This window comes from Monomorium pharaonis, chromosome 7 (assembly GCF_013373865.1).
Source record: "Monomorium pharaonis isolate MP-MQ-018 chromosome 7, ASM1337386v2, whole genome shotgun sequence".
NCBI classification, from domain to species: Eukaryota; Metazoa; Arthropoda; class Insecta; order Hymenoptera; family Formicidae; genus Monomorium; species Monomorium pharaonis.
The window spans coordinates 5740444-5767968 of record NC_050473.1 but is presented as its reverse complement, the minus strand read 5'-3'; the positions used below and the strand labels follow the sequence as shown (position 1 = coordinate 5767968).

General features: G+C 34.0%; 3 protein-coding genes across 6 annotated transcripts in view; 1 reads left to right on the top strand and 2 right to left on the bottom strand.

The window, feature by feature from the left end:
* Positions 1–16085, top strand: part of LOC105834310 (protein draper) — a 33918-nt gene extending 17833 nt beyond the window's left edge. The window contains exons 2-18 of one of the 3 annotated variants that reach the window (XM_012676700.3): positions 88–375; positions 1479–1605; positions 1799–1967; positions 2605–2851; positions 3424–3544; positions 4259–4396; positions 4492–4671; positions 4891–5218; positions 5835–5942; positions 6138–6302; positions 7603–7809; positions 9511–9666; positions 10365–10541; positions 11382–11492; positions 11592–11798; positions 11986–12159; positions 12233–16085. In XM_012676700.3, the coding sequence (XP_012532154.2) occupies positions 284–375; positions 1479–1605; positions 1799–1967; positions 2605–2851; positions 3424–3544; positions 4259–4396; positions 4492–4671; positions 4891–5218; positions 5835–5942; positions 6138–6302; positions 7603–7809; positions 9511–9666; positions 10365–10541; positions 11382–11492; positions 11592–11798; positions 11986–12159; positions 12233–12525 (3000 nt within the window). In that variant the 5' untranslated portion in view covers positions 88–283 and the 3' untranslated portion in view covers positions 12526–16085. The remainder of the gene's footprint in view (positions 1–87; positions 376–1478; positions 1606–1798; positions 1968–2604; positions 2852–3423; positions 3545–4258; positions 4397–4491; positions 4672–4890; positions 5219–5834; positions 5943–6137; positions 6303–7602; positions 7810–9510; positions 9667–10364; positions 10542–11381; positions 11493–11591; positions 11799–11985; positions 12160–12232) is intronic. The other 2 variants (XM_036289288.1, XM_012676701.3) reach the window with 2 other exon arrangements.
* LOC105834312 lies at positions 14774–19767 on the bottom strand. The gene is made up of 6 exons (XM_012676704.3): positions 19090–19767; positions 18165–18303; positions 17500–17917; positions 16369–16880; positions 16095–16286; positions 14774–15928 (listed from the first exon to the last, which is right to left on the bottom strand). The coding sequence occupies exons 1-6, from the start codon at positions 19504–19506 to the stop codon at positions 15816–15818; spliced, it is 1791 nt and encodes a 596-aa protein (XP_012532158.2). The 5' UTR covers positions 19507–19767; the 3' UTR covers positions 14774–15815.
* A 155-nt stretch (positions 19768–19922) lies between these two features.
* Positions 19923–27123, bottom strand: LOC105834313 (phospholipase A2 inhibitor). 2 transcript variants are annotated; one of them, XM_036289289.1, is made up of 5 exons: positions 25072–27123; positions 22631–23000; positions 22243–22559; positions 21590–21960; positions 19923–21250 (listed from the first exon to the last, which is right to left on the bottom strand). In XM_036289289.1, the coding sequence occupies exons 2-5, from the start codon at positions 22949–22951 to the stop codon at positions 21009–21011; spliced, it is 1251 nt and encodes a 416-aa protein (XP_036145182.1). In that variant the 5' UTR covers positions 22952–23000; positions 25072–27123; the 3' UTR covers positions 19923–21008. The 2 variants fall into 2 exon arrangements, with proteins under 2 accessions (XP_036145182.1, XP_036145183.1); XM_036289290.1 differs by having other exon boundaries at positions 22631–25221; positions 25304–27123.
* Positions 27124–27525: the final 402 nt, after the last annotated feature.

Here is a 27525-nt window from a genome sequence, read left to right as displayed (position 1 = left end):
GTAATTCGCGAGGCATAAATTGCTCGCATACATTGCGACACGCACGTATGCTGACGTTGTGTCAACGCGGCAAAATTTCACTTTCAGATCTGAAGAAGGGCCGACCGTCCTGCTTCTCGGACGCTGAGGATTGCGCCGTGCGAGACGCGAGAAAAAGAGAAAGAGTGAGAGAGAGAGAGATAGAGAGAAAGAGATTAATCGCGAGGCCACCACGATAAAACGCGATGGGACGACGATAGCGTAGTTTCGCTCACGAAGTTCGAAGTTGTATTGATCAGCCGGAATGGGGTCCGCAATCTGGTGGCTGATCGCTGCCGCGGTAATCACGATAACTGCAGCCCTCGAGGGACCGAACGTATGCACCCGGCAGGACACGTAAGTTATCGAATTTTTAATAATTTATCTCGAATTTGCAGCACCGGGTGTTTTTCTCGTTAAACCTGACGCATACCTACGGGCCTATTCTGTAACTCGTAACGCATAGCCTTTTATTATATTTTTTTTTTCTACGCAATGACACTATAATGATAACAAAACTGTCGCTAAAAGTTATAGAATAAGCCTGTTGAGCAGAGAGTTATGTTTAAAACAAATATTAAATATGTGTTTTTCTTTTAGGGAAAAGATTTGACATAGATTTTAGGGAAATAATATTTGTATATTTATTTTAATTTGTATGTAATGTTTATTTCTCATAAATATTATAAAAAATAATTATCTGTATTTGATTTATAGGATAAAAGTTTTATAATAATATTCAAAACATGTACAAAGACATGAACAAAATTATATCTTTGGTTTTATTGTTTAGATTTTAATATTTAAGTATAGATTTATTGATAGCATTTATTGATCTTTATTAAAAATTATATAAAATCTTAAAAATTACAGTTGCAGAGCATTTTTTTGCTAAATACACAACTATTGATTATACAATAAAAATATTAATGAAAATTATTATTGAATAATCGGAATGTATTTTTCTTGATAAAAATATACGAAATTTCTTCGTGTAAGTTAGATCTGTTTCATTTTATTCCACATTTACACATTTCAAAAATAAAAATTCATGAAACAAGGAAGTTCTGCTTTTCTGTGTACATTTCAAGATGATACAGATTTCAAGTCTAAATGGATTATTTACATCGTTACGTCAATGTTTACGCGAATTCTTTTCGTATTACCATATAACTCAGTGAGAATTGATGAGAAAGACGTCAAATCGATGTTGTTTTAATGAATCATTTCTCAGTTGGAAGCGATGTAAATTGGATAACACAATGCAGAAACAAATAAATAAGTCATGAGATTATACATCCGGTTTTAATATTAAAAGTTATAAAAAGATTTCGCATTATTTTTGAAATTTTAATCTTCGATGATCCATAGAACATTGTTTACGTGACACGTAAAGCATGCTTCACATAGTTCGTACATACCAGATTAACTATGTATTACGTATAAACCCTTGATTTTAGATACACGGTTACGGTGAAAGTGTCCGAGCAGAAGCCGTACACCGTGCGAGAGAACACGTGGTGCTTTAGCTTCCCACCGAGATGTTCCAAATACAAAGTAGTCTACCGAACGGTTTACAAGGAACAGGTTGGTTATCTAATCCATGTCTACCTTTAGTACTTTCTAATTTTGCGGAGAGGTCCAGATATCTAGTTTTGCGTTTTCCTGCTTACCGCTCTCGTTTACCGCCACCGTAAGCTCGGCCGGGAAGAAAAGACCGCGGAGAAACGCGGAGATTATCGATGGAGAACGGTACGGATTAATTGCCCGGTTCTTGCAGGAATTAACGAAACAAAGACCCGTGGAGGAATGCTGCAAAGGCTACACCGAGACCACGAGCGGCGATCGCTGCATTCCGGTCTGCTCCGAGGACTGTCGCCACGGTACTTGCATCGCGCCCGACGTCTGCAAGTGCGAGTCGGGATACGGCGGCCCGTTATGCGACTTCAGTGAGTGCCTTCAGCCTTCATTTATGCTTTTTTTTTTCTAACGATAATGACGAGGCTCGCATTCCGGCGATACCGGACTCGGGTACTCGGTTGTACTCTTTCGTTCGCTCCGTTTGCGGCGCGACGGCACGGTCGATGTGAATAATAACAGCATTACGTGTTGGCATAACACGTAGAGATAAGAGAAATATTAAATATATGAAATAACGCAAATATTGAAAAAAATTGTGTGCAGTTTAGCAATAATAACATCTCGCATTCAGGAGAGAGAATTAAGATTACATACACGGAGACAATTTTTTTTCTAAAATTTTATCTTCAGAATTACATGACAATCGTGGCAAAAAAACTTCGAAAATTTTGATTATAATTTAAATATTAAAATATTAGAATAAATCTAAGAAAAGATTTTTTTGTCTTAATTATGGCTCACGAATATTCAATGTGAACACATTTTTACCGCGTACAAAAAATTGCGTTGGGTTTTTGCTGGAATATTCGGAAGATTTAGGTTTAAGAATTGCTTAAAAAATTGATGAAAGCATACACTGTGACTTCCCGCGTCAATTACGGAGATAAAAAAAGTCCGTTTAAGCGACGTACACGAGGTAGTTTATTTTTAACTCTGTGTGAACAGGGTGCCCGTTGGGTAAATGGGGCAGAGATTGCGAGATGGATTGCAAGTGTCGGAACGGGGCCACGTGCGATCCGTTCGACGGCAAGTGCATGTGCACCAGGGGCTGGTCCGGCGTGTACTGCGATCAAAAGTGTCTTCCTAATAGCTACGGGCAGGACTGCGCCGAGAAGTGCCGTTGCAGAAACGGCGGGAGTTGCCATCACATCTCCGGCGAGTGCCATTGTGCCCCGGGTTATACCGGACCGTTGTGAGTGACAAATTTCGTTGTATAGATAACATTGCCGCGAATATCGTCGGCATTTATCGGGGATCCTGTTTATATTATCGCTCGGAAATATCTGTTTGCCTGTGCTTTCTTAGTAGCATGAAACTTTGACGTAATATTAGGGAATAATGTAAACGCAATATCCTAAAAAAATATTGGTCCATTATTGTAAAGTGGACGTTTTATCTCATTTAGCCAATTTGTTTAACAATAAGCAACAATATTGATTCAATATTGGTTTAATATTGGGCCAATGATGAACCAATCAATTGTTATATGGACATTATATGGACATTAAATTGCATTTTAATTTAGAACTAATATTTTATATTAACGTCATATTGGGAAAGCGTAGGCCAATGCATTTCCAATGTAATAAAGGTTTAGTCAATATTAGCCAATGTATTGTGCTACTAGAATTTCACATATATTTTTCAAGAGATGAGTTATAATTTTTGATGATTTTTGAAAAAAAAAACAGCTAAGCAAAAACGCGATTAATGAAATTTGATCGCCAGCGTGATCGTTGTGATGACTGTTGTTGTGTTGCACAGATGCGATGACTTGTGTCCAGTGGGCAAGCACGGCGACGAATGCAAGTCGGAGTGCCGTTGTCAGAACGGGGCATCCTGCAACCCTAAGACCGGCGAATGCCACTGCACACCCGGATGGACGGTATGTTTATACGAGATGTTGCGCAATCGAATGAATTAATGTCTTGTGATATGATACATGTCATATGTCCTGCAAGAAAAATGACACGAGTCAAAAATAGTTCTTGTTCAAGAGAGAGAAAAGAAAATTGCGTATTTAAAAATTAATTATTTGCGAAAATATTAAACATAAGTTAAATAATTTACACACACACACACACACAAAAGTGATATATATCTCGCGGATTTTTAAAAGTTTAATGTTAAAATATCAATATAATATTGATGTAATATGTAACATTTAGATGTCAATAAATCAAAAGGTTGTGGTTTGTAAGATTTTAAAATTTGAATAACAGAAATCACGAATAATCGAAGCTTCACAGAATCAATTTAGTGTGTGCCTAAATGCTTGAAATCTTCGGTACACAATACGATTTTTTTATGCTAGATAGCATATAAGGTGTCTTATTACGTGGCTTGATTGACTAGGATGATTGTCATCAATGAGGTATGTTTTTTTTTCTGTTTTATTTTTTTTTTGTTTCTTTATTTGAATTTAATTTTTATCATTTTTCCTGAAAGTTGATGTATTTAAAACACACTTTACATATAATATGAAATTTGAAAAATTTTGACTTGTGTCACTTTTCCTGGTGTCACTTTTCTTGCAAGAATGCTGCGATACGTAAATGCATTTGTATGCAATTTATTTATATTATATTTTGTTAAACAGGGTTCAGTCTGCGCGAATCGATGTCCAGAGAATTTCTGGGGCAAGAATTGCTCTCAAACCTGCAACTGCTTTAACGGAGCCGGTTGCAACCACATCACGGGCGAGTGCGAGTGTAAACCGGGCTTCTACAGCGACAAAGTATGTGAAACATTGATTATTTTTATTCTGTCTGATTGTGTTAACGCGACATTTAAATCCAAATGATTATCTCTTCTTTTTAACGCGATAAACAGTGCCTGAAGATCTGTCCCGAAGGCACGTTTGGGCTGAACTGCACGAAGAATTGCACCTGTGAAAATGGTGCCACATGCAATCCCATTAACGGTAGCTGCATATGCAGTCCAGGTTGGGTGGGTAAAACGTGTAGCCAACGAGCCTGCCAGGATGGTGTGTACGGTCCTGACTGCACAAAAGTGAGTCGTGATTTCTTGAAAAATTTCTCTTAGAATCTACCCTTAAAATCATGATAATTATAGGGTAACATAAACATGCAAGAATTTTACTATAATTTTTGTAAAATTTAATTTAACTTTTTTAAGATAAAATATAGTAAAATTATAATAATATTCTGAAAAGTTTCTTGACGATCTTTACGTTGTCCTGACTAATTGTAAATTGAACTTAATTCGCAGGTTTGCGAGTGCGAGGATGATAATACGGAACTGTGCCATCCCTGGACCGGGCACTGTTCCTGTAAAATGGGATGGGACGGCGAGACCTGCGCCAGGCCGTGTCCCTTCTACACGTTCGGCAAGGATTGCCAGAACCGCTGCGACTGCAAGAACAACGCGCAGTGTTCGCCGATCGACGGCACTTGCATCTGCGCGGCCGGGTATCGCGGAAAGGATTGCGGCGAGCTGTGCCCCGCGAACACCTTCGGGGAGGATTGCGCGCAGAAGTGTGCCTGCAAGAACGGAGCCAATTGCTCACCTGAGAATGGACGTTGCAACTGCACGGCTGGTAAGCGTAATTTTCATACACAACTCGGCTTGCGATTATCAATTCATTTACAGAAGAGATCGGGTGAACTTACATTAACAGAAGAGAAAAATTAGGGAATAAATAGTCGATGTTAGCGATTATACATAGCTTTTAAACATTTAAACGTTTGATTATTCTTAATCATATTTATCATCTTTTGAAGTTTCGTCAGTATGCCACAATTATTCTGCATAATATTTCTGCATGATGTCAGATAGTTACCCTGTTTGATGTTTCTCCTTAATAATAGAATCACTGCACCAGTCGCTGAACAATAAATGACTAATAAAGTAATGACGTCAAAATATAAATTGCAAATTAATTAATGTTTTTTACATCTAATTTTTATATATTTTATAAATTTGATTAAAATATTGTTATTTTTCTTTTACTTAAAGATATTATATTATTTTTATTTGTTCATTGATTGCAGTGCAGTGACTTACTGCTCTTCATTGCTTGTCTGTAGAATTTATTATATAATAGTTACTTAGTAGAATTATTTAGTCTTGATATATATTTCCGACGGGGAAGATATTTGACATTGGTGGTAAGTACGACCTATAGATTACACATATTTCTGACATTTTATCAGGATGGGCCGGCGTCTTGTGCGATCGTCCGTGCGACGACAAGTCCTATGGCAAGGACTGCGAGGGCAAATGCAAGTGCTTTAACAATGCGGCCTGTAATCCACAAAATGGTAAGGCAATTGAGTAGCGTGACCCTTCCGATTCGAGTCTTTACGATACGGCTGGAAAAAATTTTACGCCGATTAGCCTTAAAAAAAAATGTACAAAGCAAATACCGTACAAGAGATGCGTGACGAATTTTTTACCTTTAAATCAGCACTTATTGCACACCCAAAACACGCGTTATCTTACTTATACACACGCAGGCACGTGCACGTGTGCGGCTGGCTTCATCGGCACACTGTGTCAGGATCGTTGTAAAAAGGGCTTCTTTGGAAACGGATGCAATCAGACTTGCGACTGTGTCGAGGAGAACACCATGGATTGTGACTCAACTACTGGCTATTGCAATTGCAAGCCGGAATGGCGAGGTTTGTTGATTTTATTCTCGCGTTCTAATCGCCAATTAGAAACTTCAGCACGCCGAAATAATTAAGTTCTACTGCTTAAAAGTTTCAGTACGCTTGAGTTTTTCTCGCAGATCTCACAAAAATTGAGTATCCTGGTGAAAAAAAATCGTAAAGCTTTAAAAAATATATTTTAAAGAGAAAAAGTAGAGCTTAAATTAATTTTATTTTAGTATCGTCTTTACGATATATTTCCTGTTTCGCGAGGAAACAACATTTATTAAATTATATGACGAAATCTTGCTTTAAAAATGATAATTTGCAATTATGTATCTTTATAAAATTATATGTAAAAGTATTGACTTTTTATAAAACATGCGCAATTACTCCTAACTTATACTGTAGAAATGTTGTAACATGAAATATTATACATTCAGTATAGCATTAAATTTTTAATAAAGCAAATCAAAGTTTTTTAAATAATAGTAAAATATTTATACTTTAAACTTTAAACTATTGGATTTATCTAATTTTTTTACAAATATTATTTAAAAGTTTTATTTTGACAAAACTGCTGCATTATAATGTATCATCTACTCTTAATGTAATTATTGTAAAATTTTCCTCTATTTACGATGCCACTATTACTCAATTTTTACACAATATGTGTATTGAAACAAATTACATAAAATTAAAAATTGATATCTTTCAATATTTTTGTACTGTGAAGTGTTGTATTAATGTAGCGGCATCAAGTGACAATTAATAACAATTATTTTAAAGTAAATTTTCTAAGCTTCCAAATGTTCCTTTAAAAATTTTATGTAATAATTTCTTGGCAATATTAATCTTTATGTGTAAGAACTCATTTTGTATAAAATATTTAAAAATTATTTTTAATTTTGAAATTAAAGACTTTTTGAAAAGAAAATAAAAAGGAAGAGGCTTGTTATTCTTGATTTCCATAAAATATTTTAATAACTTTGAAAATACATTTTTATCTTATTAAAAAATCTTAAATGTACTGAAACTTTAAAAAGTAATTACACTGTTGAGTTAATAAAAAAATTGCTATTAACAACGAGAGATCATGAAGACAATTATTCATAAATATAACTGCAGTGCATACAATATTACCAGTCTAATATGTATGCACTGCAGTTATATTTATGAATAATTGTTTTCATGATCTGGTGATATAAGAGTACAAGGAAGTGTAAAAAGCGAGATAGGTAAAAAAAGCGAGACGGGTAAAAACAGCTGCTTTTACAAGCAGCTAGCGAAGAATCGTTTCTCGAGACGGGTTTTTTTAACGTCAAAACAGGAATACGATGCGAAACAAAGTGTCCGGAAGGTCTTTACGGGGAGGATTGTCACTCGCATTGCGAATGCATGAACAATAGTTCGTGTGATCCCACAACCGGAAGTTGCGTCTGCGCCAGGGGTTGGGAAGGCCCCGACTGTTCGCAACCCTGCAAGGAAGGATTGTACGGCTTGGGATGCAAAGAAAAGTGTCCAGAGAAAATAAACGGTAAAGAAGATCTAATATCCGAGATCTAAACGCATGACATTGTTTGAGTGTGACTCGTATTCGCCGTAACACATTTAATGTTTGCATGGTTTTTCGTCAAATTAATTATATTTTGTGTGCAACATAAGATAATTATCTCAGTTTGTAACAGATGGTGTTTAACATTTCAATGCTACATGCAGAAAAATATCGATTAAAATGCTACTAAAAAAGTGATTATTTAATTTATTTTTTTTTTTTTTAGAAAACAGTCATTTTTAATAAAGATGATTTTCTTGGTAATAGTTTAAATATATATATATATATATATATATATATATATATATATAAAATCACAAACATGTTAGAAAAATTCATTATTATATACTAAAGAAAAAGAATTTACACATTCTTTTGAAGAATATTATAAAAGGACGCTGGATGTAAAGTTACTAGTATCTAAAAATAAAAGTATTATTGATTTAAATCTTGATGGCATTTGAGAGCATTGTTGTTTATTATATCTTTCAAGGGTTTTCTTTCAGACTACTTTGAATTTTTCATTGTAGTATTTTATTACTGAAAATTGTAAGATTTGCACAAAATATATTTTTAAGATCCGTTTTAATCGAGTAAGCTCTTTTTCATTTCATTCATATTGTTCATGTATTGGTCAATTTTTACTTATTTATTTTACTATAGTTTTACATTTTCCTTAACATACTGTTTTTATATAATAATTCTTTTTATATATTTAATAGGTTTTTTAAATATTTTTTTGACAAATTAAAAAACTTTTTAAGATCAGAATTAGATTTAGTAATTCAAAACCTAGAAGAAAAACTTATCTTTACTTGCTACTCCGATCAAAATTAACTCATTGTTTTTTAATTTAAAAAAATCAGAACAATAAGCAAGTCAAATTTTTGTTTTAATTTATTCTTGATTAAAATATTAACTTACTATGATTCAGAATATATGTATTGAAAAATTTAATGTCTATAATAAACTTTATTATAATAGATTTGTGAAGATTTGAAACATGAAGTAATATTAAATTCCAATGATTACAATGTGTATTTTTCTGGGTGTGAATGTAGGATTTTTTTACAATTATCATACCTTTCAATACAATTATTATTTAACCTTATAATTTGACAATGTACACGTTGATTTTTCTCACGGAACATATTTTTATGTAAGTTCAACTGTTCGTTATACTTAGTTATAATCGAAAAGCAATGAAAGAGAAGAAAATTAGATTTTATAAAATTCATTTAATGGTGGCACTATAATATTCAGAGATGACACGCTTGGATATGGGTTCTTTTTTTACATACTTTGCGATACAGCTAACATTTGAAGCTAAGGAATAGTGTAACCGCTGCTTACGCAAACGCTGACGCAAACGGTAATAATGACACTTCATTCCGCTGTTTGTCACCAATCGCTTTTATTATCGAGCACTTTGCTGAGAAACTTTTAATATTAGTTTATCTCTTTTTTTTATATAAATTTAACACTAAATTAATTACTTATTGACCTGTATTACTTACTAATACTAAATTTCTATAGCAACTTTAGTAAAAATAAGCGTATAGTGAAAGGGATAATAATTACAATGTGTTGTACACTATATAAAAATTAACATAAGTTTTTCTATAGGAGTTTTCTTACGTCATAAAAATTTTTTCGCTGATAGCTTCGTTTTTTTCTCCTTAGGGAACATGACCTGCGATCACGTCACCGGTCAGTACGTATGCCGTCCGGGGTACCTGGGTCTTACCTGCGAACATCCGTGTCCGCCCAATCGTTACGGGCTAAACTGCGCGAATCACTGTCATTGTAAAAACGGCGGGGAATGTCATCACGTAACAGGTAAGTTGATAATGTCTCTCAAATTCTCTCGAGATATACAATCGTTTAAATCTACTTAAATTGAACTGTTATTATCGAGATGTATTTTCTACACTGAAGAAAATGTGCGATTTTTGCGTCTGCATAGTAGTTGCATAATAAAATAATTATAGTCAAGTATATCATTTTTATAGTAATTATTATAATAATATTGGTAATAATAATCGTATATTTATATAGTATTGTTTAGTAGTTATTTTACGGTACAATTTGCTATGTTAAAATTTCCATTTCGGTTATGGCAGTTATATATAAGTTGCATATAATCAAAATTATGATTATGATAATTTTAATATATTTTAAACGAACATAATTTATATTCTTGAAAAATTATGAAAATATGAACTCCGGCTGAGGTATTATTTTTTGAAATAAATTATTTTCAGATTTTTGGATAAAGGAAGGGATTTTAAGATGCCAATAAGCATCCACATTTAGCTATAACTATGTTTTAAAACTGACGAATTTATCGGCGCGTAGTTTATATGAGCTGAAATTATGAAATTAATATATTTAAAAAAATATTATAATCAGCACCAAGATCTCTGCGACCGTTTAGGCCTTCTCAATTTTATTGATATAAAAATATGGTTGGGTCAAAAAATTACTATAAATTATAATGATATAATTACTACAACTATTTTTTCTTTTCGGTGCAGGTGTATGCCAGTGCCGACCTGGCTGGCAAGGCGAATATTGTCAAACACCTTGCGCGGAGGGCACGTACGGGGTGAATTGCACGCAGCATTGTAAGTGTCAGAACGGCGGCAAGTGCAGATCCAACGATGGCCATTGTCGATGTCCATCGGGATGGACCGGAACCAGATGTACCGAGAGTAAGATTAAAAAACTGCCAACTGTAATGAAAAGAATGTACACAGAAAAAATTAGTAATTATTATGACTCTTTTATAAAGAGTTTAATAATATCAAATTTCAGAAAAATGTATTTTTATTACAATTATTTTGTAATTGTCATTTAAAAACAAAATATAATTGTTTCAATGATACTAATAATAATATTCAAAAATTTTAATTCTTGGTTTGAAAATATATTTTTGCTCTATTCAATATTTCTTTTCTCACAAAATTATTATTGAAAAAGATGATTATATTTCTATTAATGAAACTGTACAAAATTTCTCCATGTTAATAAATTATATTTATTTAAGATTATTAAATTCTTTAAAGAAAAGTTATATTTCTTTGATTGATTTAATATTTATTTTTTCTGTAAAGAAAAAGAACATTCTTGCTTTAAAATATTTTCATTATTAAAATGTTAAATGTTGAAACAAAATCATGTAGTTAAACAGGCATAACTTGGTTATATAAAAAATCGTTTATAGTTTTATCAAGAAATAAATTAATTTTTTTCTTTCAATTTTTATAAGTCGAAAAAATATCGGATAAAAAAACAATCTTAAAAACAAGCATCTTTAAAACAAGAATTAGAATTTATTAAAACAATAAATTAATATTGTTAAAACAATTATATGTCTTCTACTTTTTAGATAATTATAATACTAAAATAAAAATGTTGTGCTGAAATTTAAGATTAACAAACTCTAAGGAAGATGTAAAATTCTTGCATATTATAAGACAATGATATGATAGCTACTAATTTTTTTTGCATATACTAAATGAACATATAAATACAATGCTTCCCGGTTTCAGTTTGTCCCGAGGGATATTACGGTGATCATTGCATGGAGCCTTGTGAATGTAAAAACGACTTTTTTATGTGCCATCCAGCCGAGGGTTGTATTTGTAGACATGGATATGCAGGTACGCAAAGTACACCTTTAAAGAAATAACTCTGCGCGAAGAATTGAGATTTTTTTGGGGTATGTCAATGACTTGAAACAATTCAAAAAATATTTTTAGGTGAGAATTGTGACGAGCAACTATTCTCCCGTAATATCCAAGAGAAAGAAGACGGAGGATACGGGCATATCGTAGGAGTCGTATTTGCGACTTTGATTATAGTTGGAGTTTTGTTGGCGGCGTGGATGTACCATCGTCGCAGAGTGGCTGATCTCAAGAGCGAGATAGCTCAAGTGCAATACACAGCCGAACCTGTGTCACCGCCGGGTAAATAAGTCTTTTCCTACATTTTTTGTCTCTACATTAAAAGTTTATTTATCAAAGACAATCATCGAAAAGTTTTATCTTTGAGCAGAGAAGTCTACAATATTTATTAGACTAAAAAATTTTGTTATAAAATGATTTCATCATTTTATTATAAAATGATGAAATATTTAAATCACTTTCATTGTAGAACGAAATCAATTCGACAATCCGGTGTATGCGTATCAAGGTTCCTCAAAGTTCGACGACGCCACTACTTTGCTGAACAACTTCCAGTTCCGGAATAATTTCCATAAGAACATAAACACCGAGAAGGCGAAACTCGGTCTAGGTAGATGTTCCGACGACGAAGACGATTGCAAAGGTACGACATGTTTACGTCGACGACAAAATATAAAAAATTGTATACAACAACATCAATTTGTGTGTGTGTTCAGGAGCGTACGGATTGCAATACGACTTGAAGAACAGGGACGCCGATATGGGAAATCCAAATTTAAATGTATATCACAGCATCGACGAGATGGACGGGAAGAAAGTCGAGCACGTCTACGACGAGATTAAGCAGAACAATGAGTCGGAATACGACGAACTGAATCAGCCGCGGCCAGTGAGTTGGAACATAAAGCCACAGGCGAGTCGGACGGCCAACGGCTTTTTGCCTAAATCGCGCGACACTCCAGGGCCTAGTAAAGCGGTAGACAAGGATCCGGAGTTGGGTGAAACCTAAAAAAAAAAAAATTCCACGCAGCGTTCCTCGTTTTTTAACTGCCTAAGTTTGGGGTAGAATGAGCTTTATTTACGGTTGGTCTGAAGACTCTGTCTCTTTTTTTTAAGGAGCAAGTCTGTGGTATTACTTTTATCATTTAAGCAAATTTCTTATAATATGTAAACCTTTACAACGTAATTATGGTTAATCATGAAATTTGTTTTACGTAAAAGTTATTTATGTTGAATATGCAAAAGTTTAGTCTTTTTTTTAAATTTTATCCATTTTATGTTGTCATTTTGAAACTGTTGCCTGGTCAATGTCTAGATAGTCCGTAAGCTCTTACGTTTGTGATACGTTTTTATTTAACGGCACTTCTACACTGACTTCCAATTGTCATGACGTTCCAGAGTGTAATCAGTTACGTCATAATTACCATTTTTAAAACGATGAAATCAGCATTTGCACGTATTATAGGGCACATCGTATCTTCATCAAAAACAGAACAAATTGATTTACATGATTTAACAGAATTATTTTTCTTACTGGAACTTATATCGAATAAAGTATCGAACATAAAATGTTTTGTCACTCATCGTGTTCACTATTGTTTGGTAAAGTTACGTGCATTATTAAATTATAAAATATAGCATTTCAGATAGTTCAGTCTTATAAATATATACGGGAAACTATTTGAATTTAAAATAATTATATCAGAAAGCTAAAAAAAGAATTAAAACGTTTGCATACCTCTAATTTGTTGGATATTTTATGTGTATAGAATCTATTCGTGCGTTTATCATGCCTTTGTTTGGCAAAATACGGCAGTATTAAAACGAAAATATTTGTCTTTTTCGAGACAGAAAAATCTAATGGTAAAATAACACAATACTTTTTTCCGGCATCCCCTTTTTATTAATAGCTTTTCATCCTTGAGATATTGTCGATCTCTTTCATCTTCTCACGGATCATCTAATTAATGAGATGATGAACGTCTCTGTATATATAAACGTATATTCTTTTTAAGTATAGTTTTAATTAAATTATTATATATCTATTTGATATATGCGCATATGTTGCCAAAACGGGCATAAGTAGATTAAGAAGTCGGTGATGATAAACAGATGATAAGAAATCAAATCATGAATGGAGTTTGAATATACAAAGATCTTATACGTAGAAGAGATCCTTTACATATCAACATTTTCTTCATTTATATAATTATCAATATCGCAATGGTTATTCAAGCATTTAGATTCTAATAACTGTTAATTTTGACGTATATATATATATATAATTTAATGCATCTTAAAATAGGATTATGCCCAAACAGCGTTAAATATTCATAAAATGTTCATTTTGTATTTCAAATGTTTTGCATATAAGCTGATACAAATAAAATACGTTTAATAACCGTGTCAAAAATCAACTTTAAACGTTTGAAAAGATAAATTTAATACATTTATTAAACTGTTAATGAACGTTATAAAAACGTTTTTACTATCTTGTGATACCATTTTTATATGAAACATTTTGACGATTTAACAAATATTAAATAGATGTTTAAAACGTTTAATAAACGTTTTTATAAATTTCTTTATACTAATGTATCGTCTTTAAACGTTCATTAAATAATTAATGTGATCTGCTCGGGACGGAATAGTAGAAGAATATTTACAAAATATTCAAATGTTAATGAAATGTTCCGAGCGATACGCGTCTCCACTACTATTAGATATATGCGGCAGAATTCTATATCTGGTAAATAAAAATTATATATACAGGATGGGTAAGTTACTTTTTAAAAATAACTTGTTACTGTTATTTGTTACTTAAAAAATACATTCTATAAGTATTTCAAAATATACCGAAATGTTCTTGGAATTATGTACTTGAAATTTTATGAATATTTTAGGAATATTTAGCATTAGCTGGGTACGAGTTTATGCAAACAAATGCAATTTAAATGCAATGAATTAACCAATTTATTGCATTAAAATGTCATGCGCACATAGAACTTATACTAATGGAAGAGGAATAGCGTATACCGTCCGTATGCCGAAACTGTGTCCAACATCTGTGCGACAAAGATAGAACATGACTTGATTTGAAATGAAACAGAACTAGTTTTCTGTCTCACTTCTTGGACACACTTGTACGGGTTCTTTTCCCCTTCCATTAGTATAAATTCTATGCATGCGCAATAAATTCGATGACTACGAATGTGACATATTTTTATGATACGTATGTGAAAGAAAAGTAGGCAGTCTTAATGATCATTATTTTATTTTACTTAGCCGTAATACGATAACTGATTATCAATTAGATTTAATCAGAAGACGTGCATATAAATTTTAAATTTTTTATGTTACGCTTCTCAAGGGAAAATAGCGTGCAAGATGCCACGGGATATCCGTTCATTCCGTTTATCTTGCAATTATCTTGTGATATATATTTCTATCTATTTTTTGGTGTATCCAAAATAAAAACGCATATTAGATGTATACTGATAACGTATAACTGATATTTAGATTGAGAAATACGATCGTGTGTATTCTAAGCCTACAAGAAGATATTCGCAGGATATAAATATAAATAATAGAATAAATATGTCAATAAAGTAAGACAGTGATCAGTGTGATAATACCATGATGTGCATTGTTAATAATGTCGACGATTAAGAAAGATATTTTAATAAAGGTTTCACTACACTTTATTGTGATCACGCACGTATAAACAATCGTGTAATATAGAAATACTCGTTCGACCGTTCCTCCATTCAGATTATAAGAAACGCAAAATCCGGCGATGACTTTGTCGCGTGCGATATATTGCCTTACATTCTTGACAATCCAAAGTCAGCTGTGTAATTCACGGATCGACATGAAGGACATCAAGTAATCACTTATTTTCAGTTTATACACCTCGCATTACACGGAGCATCACACGGAGTATCTACTTTCACGATTCGTAAGATATTTCTTCTACTGTTTAAAGGTGTTTAAGGAATTAATCGTTGTATTAAAAAAAGACGAGTTTTATTTTAAGATATTAAGAAATGTTTTATATCCGTTTTTTAAATACTTAAAGAAATGTTTTTTGTTTTAAACGGTGTTTCGATTTAAAACACTAAAACGTTTAAAAGTAAAATCTTTTGCAGCTTTAAACATTTTCAAGTATTTAAGAAACGGAGACGGAAATGAAAACATTTTAATATGCTAAATTAAACACTTGTTTTATAAGCGGCAATTTTTATTATCGATGTTAACGATCTGTAAATATTTCCGCGATGGGTTTTGTAATGATTTTTGTTAACCCTCTCTGAGCCTACGTGCTCGTACGATTTCCCAAACGGGCGGCACGATCCAGTAGCATCCCCCGAGGAACTGCAACAACGCGACCACGCGAAGACACGCGTTTTCACCTGCAATCGTCAAATTAAAAATGATAAATATCTTTGGTCGCGAATTTATCTTTGTTACTGTCACGTTAAGCGCATTAGACCAAAAAAGCGAAATTGATAAATCTCTGTAAAATTGTAAGAAGGAAGGAGAGCTCGAATAAAGATTGATGTTACGAGATACACATACTATGCACGAAGCAGAAGGCCAGCACACCCAATCCGACAATGGTGGAGAACAATCTATGCGAGCGATGCGCAAACTGATTTCCCAACACGTCGCAGAGCGTCAGGTCTTGGCAGACGAGCAGACTACTGATGTCAACTCCGCCGAGCAGCGACCACGTTAGAAACCAGTGGTAGTCATATGTATAAGTTAAACCTATACACGGAGAGAATTTTTTTTTATTAAAAATGCCAGTAAAAGGCGAGATTTTATTCACGTCATTTAACATTTCACGCACTTAACAAGATAACGCTGCCGAGCCAACAGGCGGCACCAAAGTATATTCTTCTGTACTGAGCATTGGTGACGGTGGACCAGTAGCTAGCGATGCTGGGCACGAAAGAGCCGACACCGGCGGCCACCAGCAATGTCACCCAGTCATCCGTACGGTAAACCGACTTCCCTCGCTGCAGGAACAAGGCGGGCACCAGGATCCAGAAGAAGAGCGAACCGGCCCTAATCCCGGTCCACGTCACCACGGCTGCCCAGAATCTGAAATAGCGAGCCACGCGAAACTCCTGCCTCCACTTGCCACCCGATCGTACGGTCGGGCTGACGAAGAGCTCGACGTCCTCGTCCGGCTCCTGATACGCGTAGATGCTGTTCACCTCGTTGAAAAGAGGCGCGGCATTTCGATCCTGCTTGTCATAACCGACGTTGTCCGTGCCGTTATCGCGGCGTTCCGACTCCGACTCTCTGTCCGGAGACAATCTGATGCCCAATTCATTATCCTCATCGGCCAGAAGCAACCTGTTGACGAAAATTGTTGCCGCGATATTACAGCATGGAAGCACCAAGTTTACGTAACATTAAGGTAGTTTCTCTTGTAAAAAGTTTTCTTGGAATTCTTTTAAAGTTCATAAAATATTATATTTATATTTTAATATTATAATATTCATTTAAAGAGTACAATATGGAGTACAACTGTATCAGTAGAATACAACTGTGCCAATGGCGCGAGAAATAATTGAAATAGAAAACTAATAGAAAGATTTATTTTTCAGAATTTTTATATAAGTTTATAATTGACAAAAACTCGGATTTTTTTGTACAAATTGAAATATTCTTCAGAAATATTAAGAAAGTCAACATTTTGAAAAAAATCATCAAACGTATACATTCTAAAATATTCTTTAAACATTTCTAAAGTTCCTCATTTTAGTTTCTTAAGAAAGCTAAAATCTGAAGAAAAGTTTCATTTATTTTAAATCTTTAAGATAAATTAAAAAATTCTAAAAATAAAGTATTATAAGAACTTTTTTATGCTCTCTTTAAGAGAAATTTCAGCCGCGGATGGATCTTTAGATATCAATGCGATAGTTCAATTTGAAGTTGATGAAGAAATGGGACAAGAATATCCTACAGTCACCTATAAGGAGACGCTCGCTGTGGAGTTGGAAAACGCAGAGTCAGAGTGCCCAGGGCGGTAGGGATGAAGGCGATCGTCATCAGTAGGAGTCCGTCCTTCAAGTCAGTCTCCACGAGTAGAAAATGCGTGAGCGCTGGTACGAGGGTGAAACCGATGGACATGGCAATGTTCTTCAATGTCAGTGCCAATGGCAATCGCACTCTGAAGTGCCTCCGCAGTACGGTCTCGCTCTCGACGATAACGAAACTCGCTCCTATGCCCATTACCGCACCGGCGCTGAGACCGGCCAAATACGCGCCCACACCACCGGTCGCCAGATATCCGGAAGCTATGACACCTATCGTGAGAAGAGCCACGCCGATGAGGCCGACCAATCGGGGTACCGACGCCAAATCCGTGATAGTCTTGGTCCACGGATCTGAAAGATCGAGCGAAGCTAGTGGATGTGAATGGACGGAGAGACAATATATCCAGTGACAAAGATCGTTGCGACATTTTATAATATTTTTAAGAATTTTTCATGTCTTAAGTTTTTGAAGATTTCCTTCAGATTTTGTTTTCTTCCTTCAAAAGCATTTAAGATCGGAGTATTTGGGACATTTATACCAGTAATTACATTATAAAAAATTAAGAAAAAATTTGTATCGGGGATAAAGTACGAGTACCTGCTAAACTCCAAAAAGCGACGAACAGTAAAGGTGCCAGGGTGACCTCGTTCCATAAATTGAAGTAAAGGGGTGAACTGTTGGTGACCAAATATCCTCGCACTATGCCGTACATCGACAGGACGCTGGGCACAGTGATCTACGCATTATAATAGCGCGATTAATATTCACATTTGTACTTTGCAACCATTTTACCATCAATCTATCCTTTTCGATGCACCATGCGATGTTTAGTGGACGCGTATTATACAGGGCATCAAGAAATATAGGCACAACAAGATCAGAAAGATTCTGTACTTACCTATAACGAAACAATTACAGATATTAACGCGACGTCCGACGACATGGCTCTAACATATCAGATTAGCAAATCGTTAACGAAAAATCATTGTTCGATTCGTGCGTTCCTCGTATTCGGCAAACTTACGTCGTAAACGACGTAACACCTGGAACAAAATTATTTTTAACGTATCGAACAAGGAAAGAGAACTGCATGACGTGATAACTTTTTTTCAGATAAAAATACATATCGATACTAATTGAGCATACATTTCTAAACACCCTGTATTCCGTCGAGTCTGACTGGCTTTTCCGTTTCCGTTGTCTAATTACTTTTACAGTTGCAATTTAATTAATTTTACGAATAAATTACGAGTATTTCATTACTATAATTAAATATAAAATTGTTAAACTTATTTAATTTTTCAACTTGATTAAATTTCTTTTTAAATATTTATATATTTAACTTAAATATATTATAAATGTTATTTATTTAAATATTGAATATATAAATACTCAAAGAAATTCAATTAAATTGAAAAATTTAATCAAGTTTAAAATGTTTTGTTTTTCCCAATGTGTGATCGCACGAAGTCTGAACGCGACTTTGTCAATAGAGAGCGCGATACATGTGTGATGATCGAACCTGAATGAAGGCAACACCTAAGAGAATCAACCACGAGTATCCGCCATCTGGAGCTGTCGGTCCGAGCTCCGGATACGAAGTGATAATTTCGTCGAGACGCAGTCGCTCGACGAGTGGCATTTCTCTTCGCTGTCGCGCTCGGGCGCGAAGCTCAACGCGTGTAAACTTATGCAAAGAACAACACTTGAAATGACAGAGATTCGCTAAAGCAACTCCGCGACACCTCGCTCCGGACAAACGGCAGTCATTAAGGCAGCTTATAATACACTGTACGCAGTATCTAATCTCGGCTAAGGTGTCGACGCTCCGATAGCCGTTGATAAGAAGGAAAAACCACGTCGTTTTTGCCGAATCGCAACGCCTACGCAGATTTCCGGAGTTTGAGTCGCACTCGATTAACTCTGGAACGCTACTCATATTTTTCTTATATCAATACTCGCGAATAAAGAATTTTTTTTACATTCTTTTATATTCACTTTATAACTTTTATGTAAAATATTAAAATAATTATATAAATACTAATTTAAAGGTTCTTTCTACCTTGTTAATCAGAAAACAATTGATTTTAGTACAATTTTTGTACTACAAAAACTATTCAATAATTTATTTTCATAAATTATTTTTACAGATATAATCTCATTAAGTGTTATTTTCAGCTATCAAAATTTGATAACAAGAACTTAATCCTAAATGATCTTGAATTAAAGTTCAATTAGGTAAAAATGTACTGACAATAGAACATTTTAGAGCTAATTTTCAACCGCTTTTAATAAAAATTAGTCTATGTAAAAGTGCAAGATGTTCGTCCTTAAGAAATAAACTCCAAATCGTTATATAATAAATAACATTTATTTATAAACGCATTACATCGTAAAGTTAACTTGCACACTAAGTAGCGTTAATCACATAATTCACGGTATCGTTCAATGACTGTACGCGGTGAATACGCCGAACATGAAAATTTATGCTCAATTTTACGCACCGTTTGCGAGCATGCGAATTATCGAGCTGTGAAATTTAATGTATGACGTAAAACCGATACCGTTACGGCTGAGGATATTTTGTCAAAGTTTTGCGCGTGTGAAGCTTTCTCCAAAAACGCGATTTTAAATTCGTACTCTTTCGCCTCGAGACAAGCGAAATGAATTAATCAACGCAAATGCAAAACGGGAAATATTTTATCTTACAGTTAAGGCAGAATAAATTTGTTTGTAATCAAATTAAAGAAAAAAATTTCGAATTTATTTCAAGATAAGAACACAGTTCTCCGTAGGTGTTAATTAATTAAAATAATTATATATATAATTATGTATAATTAAATTAAAATTATATATATAATTATTTCAATTTAATTAATACTTTTTAAAATTAATTTTTAATTTAATTTAAATTAATTTAACTTTAACTTAAGTTTTAATTAAGTTAGTCTTTGATATAATTTATATAATTTTTAACGTAACTTAATTAATAAGTTAATTTTGTGACTATAATTTTAACTTATAAAGTCAACAAAAACCTAACTTATTCTCCTTTACAAATACAATAGTAAACACATTACAAGTCCAAATGTAAAAAAAGACTCATTTATATATGATTAAGTTTTTTGTGTAAAAATAAAACATGCTAAATTATGTGTTTAAATACATAAATTCTTTTTATGCTGTATATCTTTTTTATTTTTATTATTTTTTTATGAAAAACTAAAAACTCAGACACACACACACAATAAAGCATTTTTTGCACATACTTATATTTAAAATATAACACATAAATAGAAAATATGGAAAACTGTTCACTTATTCCTTATACTGAAATAAATTCGACAAACAAATTCTCCAATTTAATCACACAACTTTTGTTCTTAATGGAGCAAAAACTTCCCTTTATTAGAGAATAAAGTTTCTTTACTCTTTTTTTGTTTACACGTCCTCGCGAGCATCACCATTTGCTATTGAGGTGTATCGCACCCTCTTGCTGACCGAGTCGAGCACCGGCTCGATCTTCTTCTGAAGTTTCGTCCTTTGCAAATAGAGCAAAGCACACACCAGAGCGACCAGCACTATCGAGAGGAAGCAAAGCAACACCGTCGTCCCTTGCCGGGTGGAAGCTAGTAGCTTTGGAGAGCAATTCTTCGTCTCATGGAATTCGTGCTTTATGGTACCTAATGAAGAAAAGAGCATACATTTCGGTTTCTATATATTTTTTTACGAAAAAGAATTATTATGCAGTAATAATAATAATTTTCAGGAAAGGAGGGATCTTATATAGATACTTCTAAGCATCAATATCTAGCTAATAACTGTGTTTCAAGACTAACAAGAGTGCCAACACACCGTTTATATGAGTTAAAAATATTAAATTTACAGAAAGATTATATTCAGCACAATCTTTATCTTTATGTTTAAAACATTTATTGATCGAATATTTAACTTATGATTGATTATTATTAATATTATTATTATTATTATATTATGCGCTTGTTTGATTAATGAAGAGTTACCTTCGTAACATTTTAAATTGTTCTTGTTTCGGATGAATACTTTCGTCTTTTTCATCCATTTGATGAACGGATTGAGCTTGCATGAGCATTCGAAAGGATTGTCGGAGAAGTCTACGGATACAGATCGATCGTGCTTGGCGAGATTGTCCATGATATGGAGATCACGGTCGAGAACCTTCGTGAATTTGTTCCTTCGTAAATCCAAGAAGCGCAGATTGTGCAGGCACGACAGATTGAAGTGCAGCGCGTCTAATTCGTTATCGCCGAGATGAAGATCGAGGAGATTCGGTAGATCGCAGAACACTTTGACGTCTCGAAACTCTGAGATCTCATTCTGTTCAAGATGGAGCTTTATCAGCTGCGTGAGATTGCTAGGAAAATGGAAAATTAGAACAATGATCATTAAATCAACTAAATTAAATAATTTAATAATTCAATCATGGCAAACACCAACTAATAATTATATAACTGTTAGCTATAATTTCCTATTTATCAATACAACAGCTACAGAACTTATAAGTTATATTATATTGTTATTATATCGTTGAGTAAAAAATTATAACTGTTATAATATATAACTGTTAGTTGATGTTTGCTGGGATATAATTTTTTAGAAAACAATAAAAAATAAAAGAGAACGACGGGAAAGATACCTGTTCACGAAGATGTCGTGAAGTGTCCTCGCCAGGTCCCTCGGCGGACCGTCCTCGAAGGCGTCAGTCAAGTGCAGCTCCAAGAGGGAGACGAAATTGGAGAACACTCTTGGATGGCTTCTCGCGGGGTCCAACGAGAGCTCGTTGAAATCAAGTATAAGACGCTCCACGTGTTGCACGTGATGATAAGCCTTGCCGCGTATCTCGCGTATCTTGTTGTTCGACATGTCGATGACCCTCAGATACGGCAGAGTGTCCAGGGTGCCAAACACATTCCAGGGCAGCTCCTCCAGTTCATTCCCCGTGAAGATGAGCACCTGGGTATTAAAAACGCGTTAATCGTGATTTAATTAACGAAGTTAATTAACGGTGTAGCTTGTGTACGCACTTGCGTCTCATTAGGCAAATGCGCCAGCGGGGACGTGTCTTGGAATCCGGTACCCGTGCAATTTACGACGTACTGATGGTGCCCGTCGTAGCATGTTCTGAGGCAGCGACAGCGGTTCTTGAAGGCCGAGCCACACTCCAACCGAGCTGTCTCCTGCGTCTCCAGAGAGTGGAAATTGGGATCTTCGCAATCGTTGATCGATCCAGCGATCGATGTCGACATTAGAAGGAACGTCGTACTGAAAACGATGAATCTCATCGTGGCTTGTGCCAGTGACGGTTGGAGGACTTTGCGAAAAATTTCACGCTTATGTTTACGCATGTCCAACTAAGTGTCGGTCGAGAAGACCCTCACGATCCGCGTGTCCATTCTATAAATTCATACAAAATTTTTATATAAATTTATTATTATTTAATTTAACTTATATTATTATAATATTACAGGCACTACAATTTGATAAAAATTTATATATTTGTATTTTGTACAAAAATACTTGTCAAATCAGTTATTGATAAACAATGCGTTAAAACTTCGATTGCATTTAAAAAAAGAAATGTTTAATTTTAAGATATTAAAAAATATTTATTTCTATTTTTGTTTTTTAGACACTAAAAACGTTTTAAACAACGTTTAGATTTAAAATATTAAAACATTTTATAGCTGTTTCAGTTTAAAAAACATTTCAGTTTAAGAAACATTTTTTAAGTGTTTAAGTGTTTAGAAATCCGGAAACGGAAATAAAACATTTTAAAATATTAAAATTAAACATTTCTTTTTTTGAACATGTAGAGTTGATTTTAGTATTAAACTTAATAAAAATTTTAAAAAACAGTAAAGAGTATGTACATGTATTGAAATCGATCTTCGTTAAAGTTATGGCATGTAATTTTCGAGATATTCAGAGTTCTTTAAATACTCAAAATATTTTATAATTTAACATAATTATGTTATTATCTTCTCTAAAATATCTTATTTTAAATTTATATTAAACGTTTTTTGAAATTACTTTAAAATAACACAACTTAAAAATAGATAAGTATTATATAACAGCATAAAATGTAAATTAAATTGTGATTAAAGCTAATTTAGACGTTGATAAAAATAGACATAAGAACTGTTAAATACCAACTTAACACAAAACAATCAAATAACTTTATATTAAATAAACATTTATTTGCGTTAAAAATTTAACACAAAACTTTTAACAGCGATCAATTTTAACATAAATACAAAACGTGTTCTTACTATGTAAATGAAGTCATTATTCACAAATGGAATATAGATTCTTCGGAAATTGTATGCGTCATCCAGAGGTAGATGATTCAGCGGTTAAAATGTTAAGAGATTCTCCGGATTAATATTGTCAATAAGACGAATAAGAATTGCAGGTAGATAATACTAACGTAACGCGATATTAGTCGCTTGATACACCTGTATAAGATGCGCCATACTAAAATCTCTAACTCGAATTTTTATTTTCTCAAAAATTACACAGTCGATCGGTTTGAAATTTTAATGAAACATCAGTTTTTACTTTAAATAACGCTCCATATCACTTTTAAATAGTTCAAAGCATTTCTATTTTTCGATCTCTCTCATATGACAACGTTTGCGCAATCGTGTCGGCATGCGATACATTATCGTGTCTACTAAGCAGTTTAGCCGTTTGTTCTTCACAGCTGAGCTTCTTGCATGCAGTTCACTTCTCCTGTTCTCTCGCCGAAGAGACAAAAGGAAAAAAAAGGAAACTCTCTTTCTCTGGGAAGAAGAAAAAGAGGAAGAAATCGAAAATGAACTGTGCAAGAAGTCGTTCGGCTGAAGAGAACTGCCCCGATGTAGGTCGGCCAGTTGCGCCGCAGACTTGGAAAAACGAAAAAAAAAAAAGGAACGTTCAACTGGCTCACCCACGCGACAGGTGATGTCAGAGACTCGGAGCGCCTTCTGCGGCTCTCCCGCGGATATACCTTGGAAGCGTACGCATGCACGGGTGCGTGTGCTCGATCACGCGGCCCGAGATGGCCGTGGCACGCTTACTTAGCGTCAGCGCCGACTGGCATTGAGAGAGAAATTGCGGTTCCGTTTGATAATCCTAAGTAAACGGAGGGCGGCGCAAACCGGACGGTCGACCGGGATCCATCGTGGCTTGGTCCATGTAATAACCGACTTGGGTCTCTGATGAAATTGACGTGTGTTGTAATCGTCAATTAATTAACAAGTATGTAAAATTGTAATGAAAGACTCCCGTTTCGCCTGAGAACAATAAAGTATTCCTGGCTCGAATGTCCAAATTGTCGAGGTGAGCGCACGTCGCTCGACATCCGGTTGCGCGTCCTCCGCCTCCTGAGACACTTAATTCACCTCGAATTCTGTATATTATTCGAGGGACCGAGCGTCGTGCAAGAGAGAAATTTTTACCTGCGCACAGGGGAGACACTACTTACCATTCCGTCCGCGTGACGATAAGAAAAGAAAGAGAGAGGAAAGAACGAGGGAGCGAGGGAGGGAGGGAGAGACTCGGGGGTCTCCCGAGTGCGCTTCGTCCGAGGAATGCACTGTCGGGTATGCTTGCAGATATATCCCACTTGTTCCCACTGGAAGAAGAAGAAAGCCGATTGAAATATATATAAATATACACGAAACTTGAGGTGTCTATCCGCGCGAAGAGTACTATACGTTTTACTCCGGAGATCAAACTTCCGGTAAACAGCGAGAGATCGGATTCCCTCCACGAGGGAGGGAGAGAGAGAGAGAGAGAGAAGAGAACGGCTCCTGTTCTCCACACGACGGCGGACCGCACCACATTGCACGGCCGTGCTTGATCCCGACCGCACCTGCGGTCCCGCTTCCCTCCTAGGCCCCTCGACGGGCCCCAGGTGCCAAGCGAGCGAGACCGGCCCCACCAATTCTCCTCCTCCTTCGAACTGAGCGGTCAGCCTCATTCCTTCTTCTTCTGATATCAGTCCTCCTTCAAACCCTTCGTTCCTCCTTCTTTCATCGCTCGCTCCACTCCGCTCCGCTTCGCTTCGCGCTGTAGTCATTAACAGCCCGCGGCACGGCTGCCAGAATGAGAAATTGCAGTCAAAGTTCGCAGTTACGTCTTCTGTTTTATTGTCGAAATTGACTGTGTTCCATTATCGAGATCTCCAGGAATTATGTAGCTTCCACTTCGCTCGCTATTTCTTCGTTGTTATTAATTTCCTTTTTTTTTTACTTTTCTACATTTCTCGTTGACTATGTCAACGTATTGTAATAGAAACAATTTCAAATACCATACTGCATTTGATTATGATTACTCGATCTGTATATTTCTCGGCGTGGTGCGGCTCTTGATTATCATTTTGGTTTTATGTTATACGAATATGTATAACATTCAAGAAAAATATGTGTAACCGCAAGGAAAAGGGTATTTTATATAAGAAAAAAAGAATAATTAAAAAATAATTGAAACTTTGGCGTTGTTTTTTAAAATAAATAATTGCAAACATCATATTATAATAGCTTATATATAAATTTTATCTTAAAACAATAAGGCGGAAGTTTTTTCTAATTATTTTTTAATTATTTATCTTCTTTTTCCTAATTTTCCCAATTCTGGCGATTAACAGATTTCTTTATGTATGACTTTATGTAGATTTTTACAAAAAATAAATCATCAAAATAAATTAACCGCACACATTAATCATGATAATAACTGGTTTCAAATCGGTATTTCTATTTCGATCATTATTTGATGAATCATAAATTCATAAATTATCCATTAATTTATATTTAATATTTACAAGAATTTATAATCTAATTAGATATAATTCAAATGATTAAATAATCTGTGAATGTGAACTGTCTGTAATTAACTACTTAATAGAACACTAAAAATTTACGATTATAAATTACAGCCTTATTGTATTAATTGTAATTAATTTCAATTGTGTGATAATAATAATAATAAACACTTATTTCAAGCTGCTTACGAGTATCTTTATTCGTGGAAAACTGCATACATAGAATGCAGAATGGAAGTCTGTTCAGAGAGTAACTGCCTTAATTTCATGATAATAATTTCATAATCACAAATAAATTATATATTTATCATCGCAAGTGAGAACCGCACAGTTTTATTCCTACACATGTTGATACTTTTTTCTTATTCAATTAATATAATTTTACATTTTATAGATTCTTATTTCTAATATGTTTCTTATCTTCTTCCATTAAACAGCAATATCTAAAAGTCATGTAATCCACATCAAAAAATAAGATAAACTTATAAAGTAAACAATCGAAAAACAGTCTGATGGAAAATGTACGAAAATTATACAGATCTATGCGTGTATATTATTGTACTAGTGTATGAGTATTATTTCCGATAGAACAATATTTATTAAATTATACTAAAGACAAAATTTTTTTAAATTAAATTAGACAAAATAAAAATTATAATTTGCAATGTAGATTTACCTATAAAAATTGATATAAAGCTATTAAGGTTTTATAAAATATATTAATAATTATCTACAAAATTTATTTCAAAATAATACTTATTTTGGCAAAACTATAATGATATAAATCATCTTAGTAGTAGTTATTTGCAAAATTAAATTTGGTATAAATTGTTCAAATTTGGAAATAAAAAATATTTAAATTGTACATGTATAAAACATAATAAATCCGTATACATGCTAACAAAAAAAGCAATTATTTTTTAATTTTGAACAAATATTATCATATGAAATATTATATAGTTAACATGGTGAAATTTTAAATAAAGTAATTTTAAATTAAGTAACTTTAAAATGATTGTAAAATATTTATACTTCAAATTTGGATTCGTCTAATTTTTGATTATAATATCTTATATATAAATTTTATTTAAAAAAAATAAGGCCGAAGTTTTTTCT

Bases quoted from the DNA above. Each gene is read 5' to 3' on its own strand.
- LOC105834312 (XM_012676704.3), bottom strand. From the start codon at position 19,506: ATGAGTAGCGTTCCAGAGTTAATCGAGTGCGACTCAAACTCCGGAAAT. The intron at 16,881-17,499 runs GTGACTGTAGGA...TTTCGTCAACAG, and splicing joins CAGCGAGCGTCTCCTTATAG to GTTGCTTCTGGCCGATGAGG. The intron at 15,929-16,094 runs GTATGTGTATCT...TGACGATTGCAG, and splicing joins GGCCTTCTGCTTCGTGCATA to GTGAAAACGCGTGTCTTCGC.
- LOC105834313 (XM_036289289.1), bottom strand. From the start codon at position 22,951: ATGCGTAAACATAAGCGTGAAATTTTTCGCAAAGTCCTCCAACCGTCA. The intron at 22,560-22,630 runs GTGCGTACACAA...TTTAATACCCAG, and splicing joins ATTTGCCTAATGAGACGCAA to GTGCTCATCTTCACGGGGAA. The intron at 21,961-22,242 runs GTATCTTTCCCG...CCATTTTCCTAG, and splicing joins CACGACATCTTCGTGAACAG to CAATCTCACGCAGCTGATAA.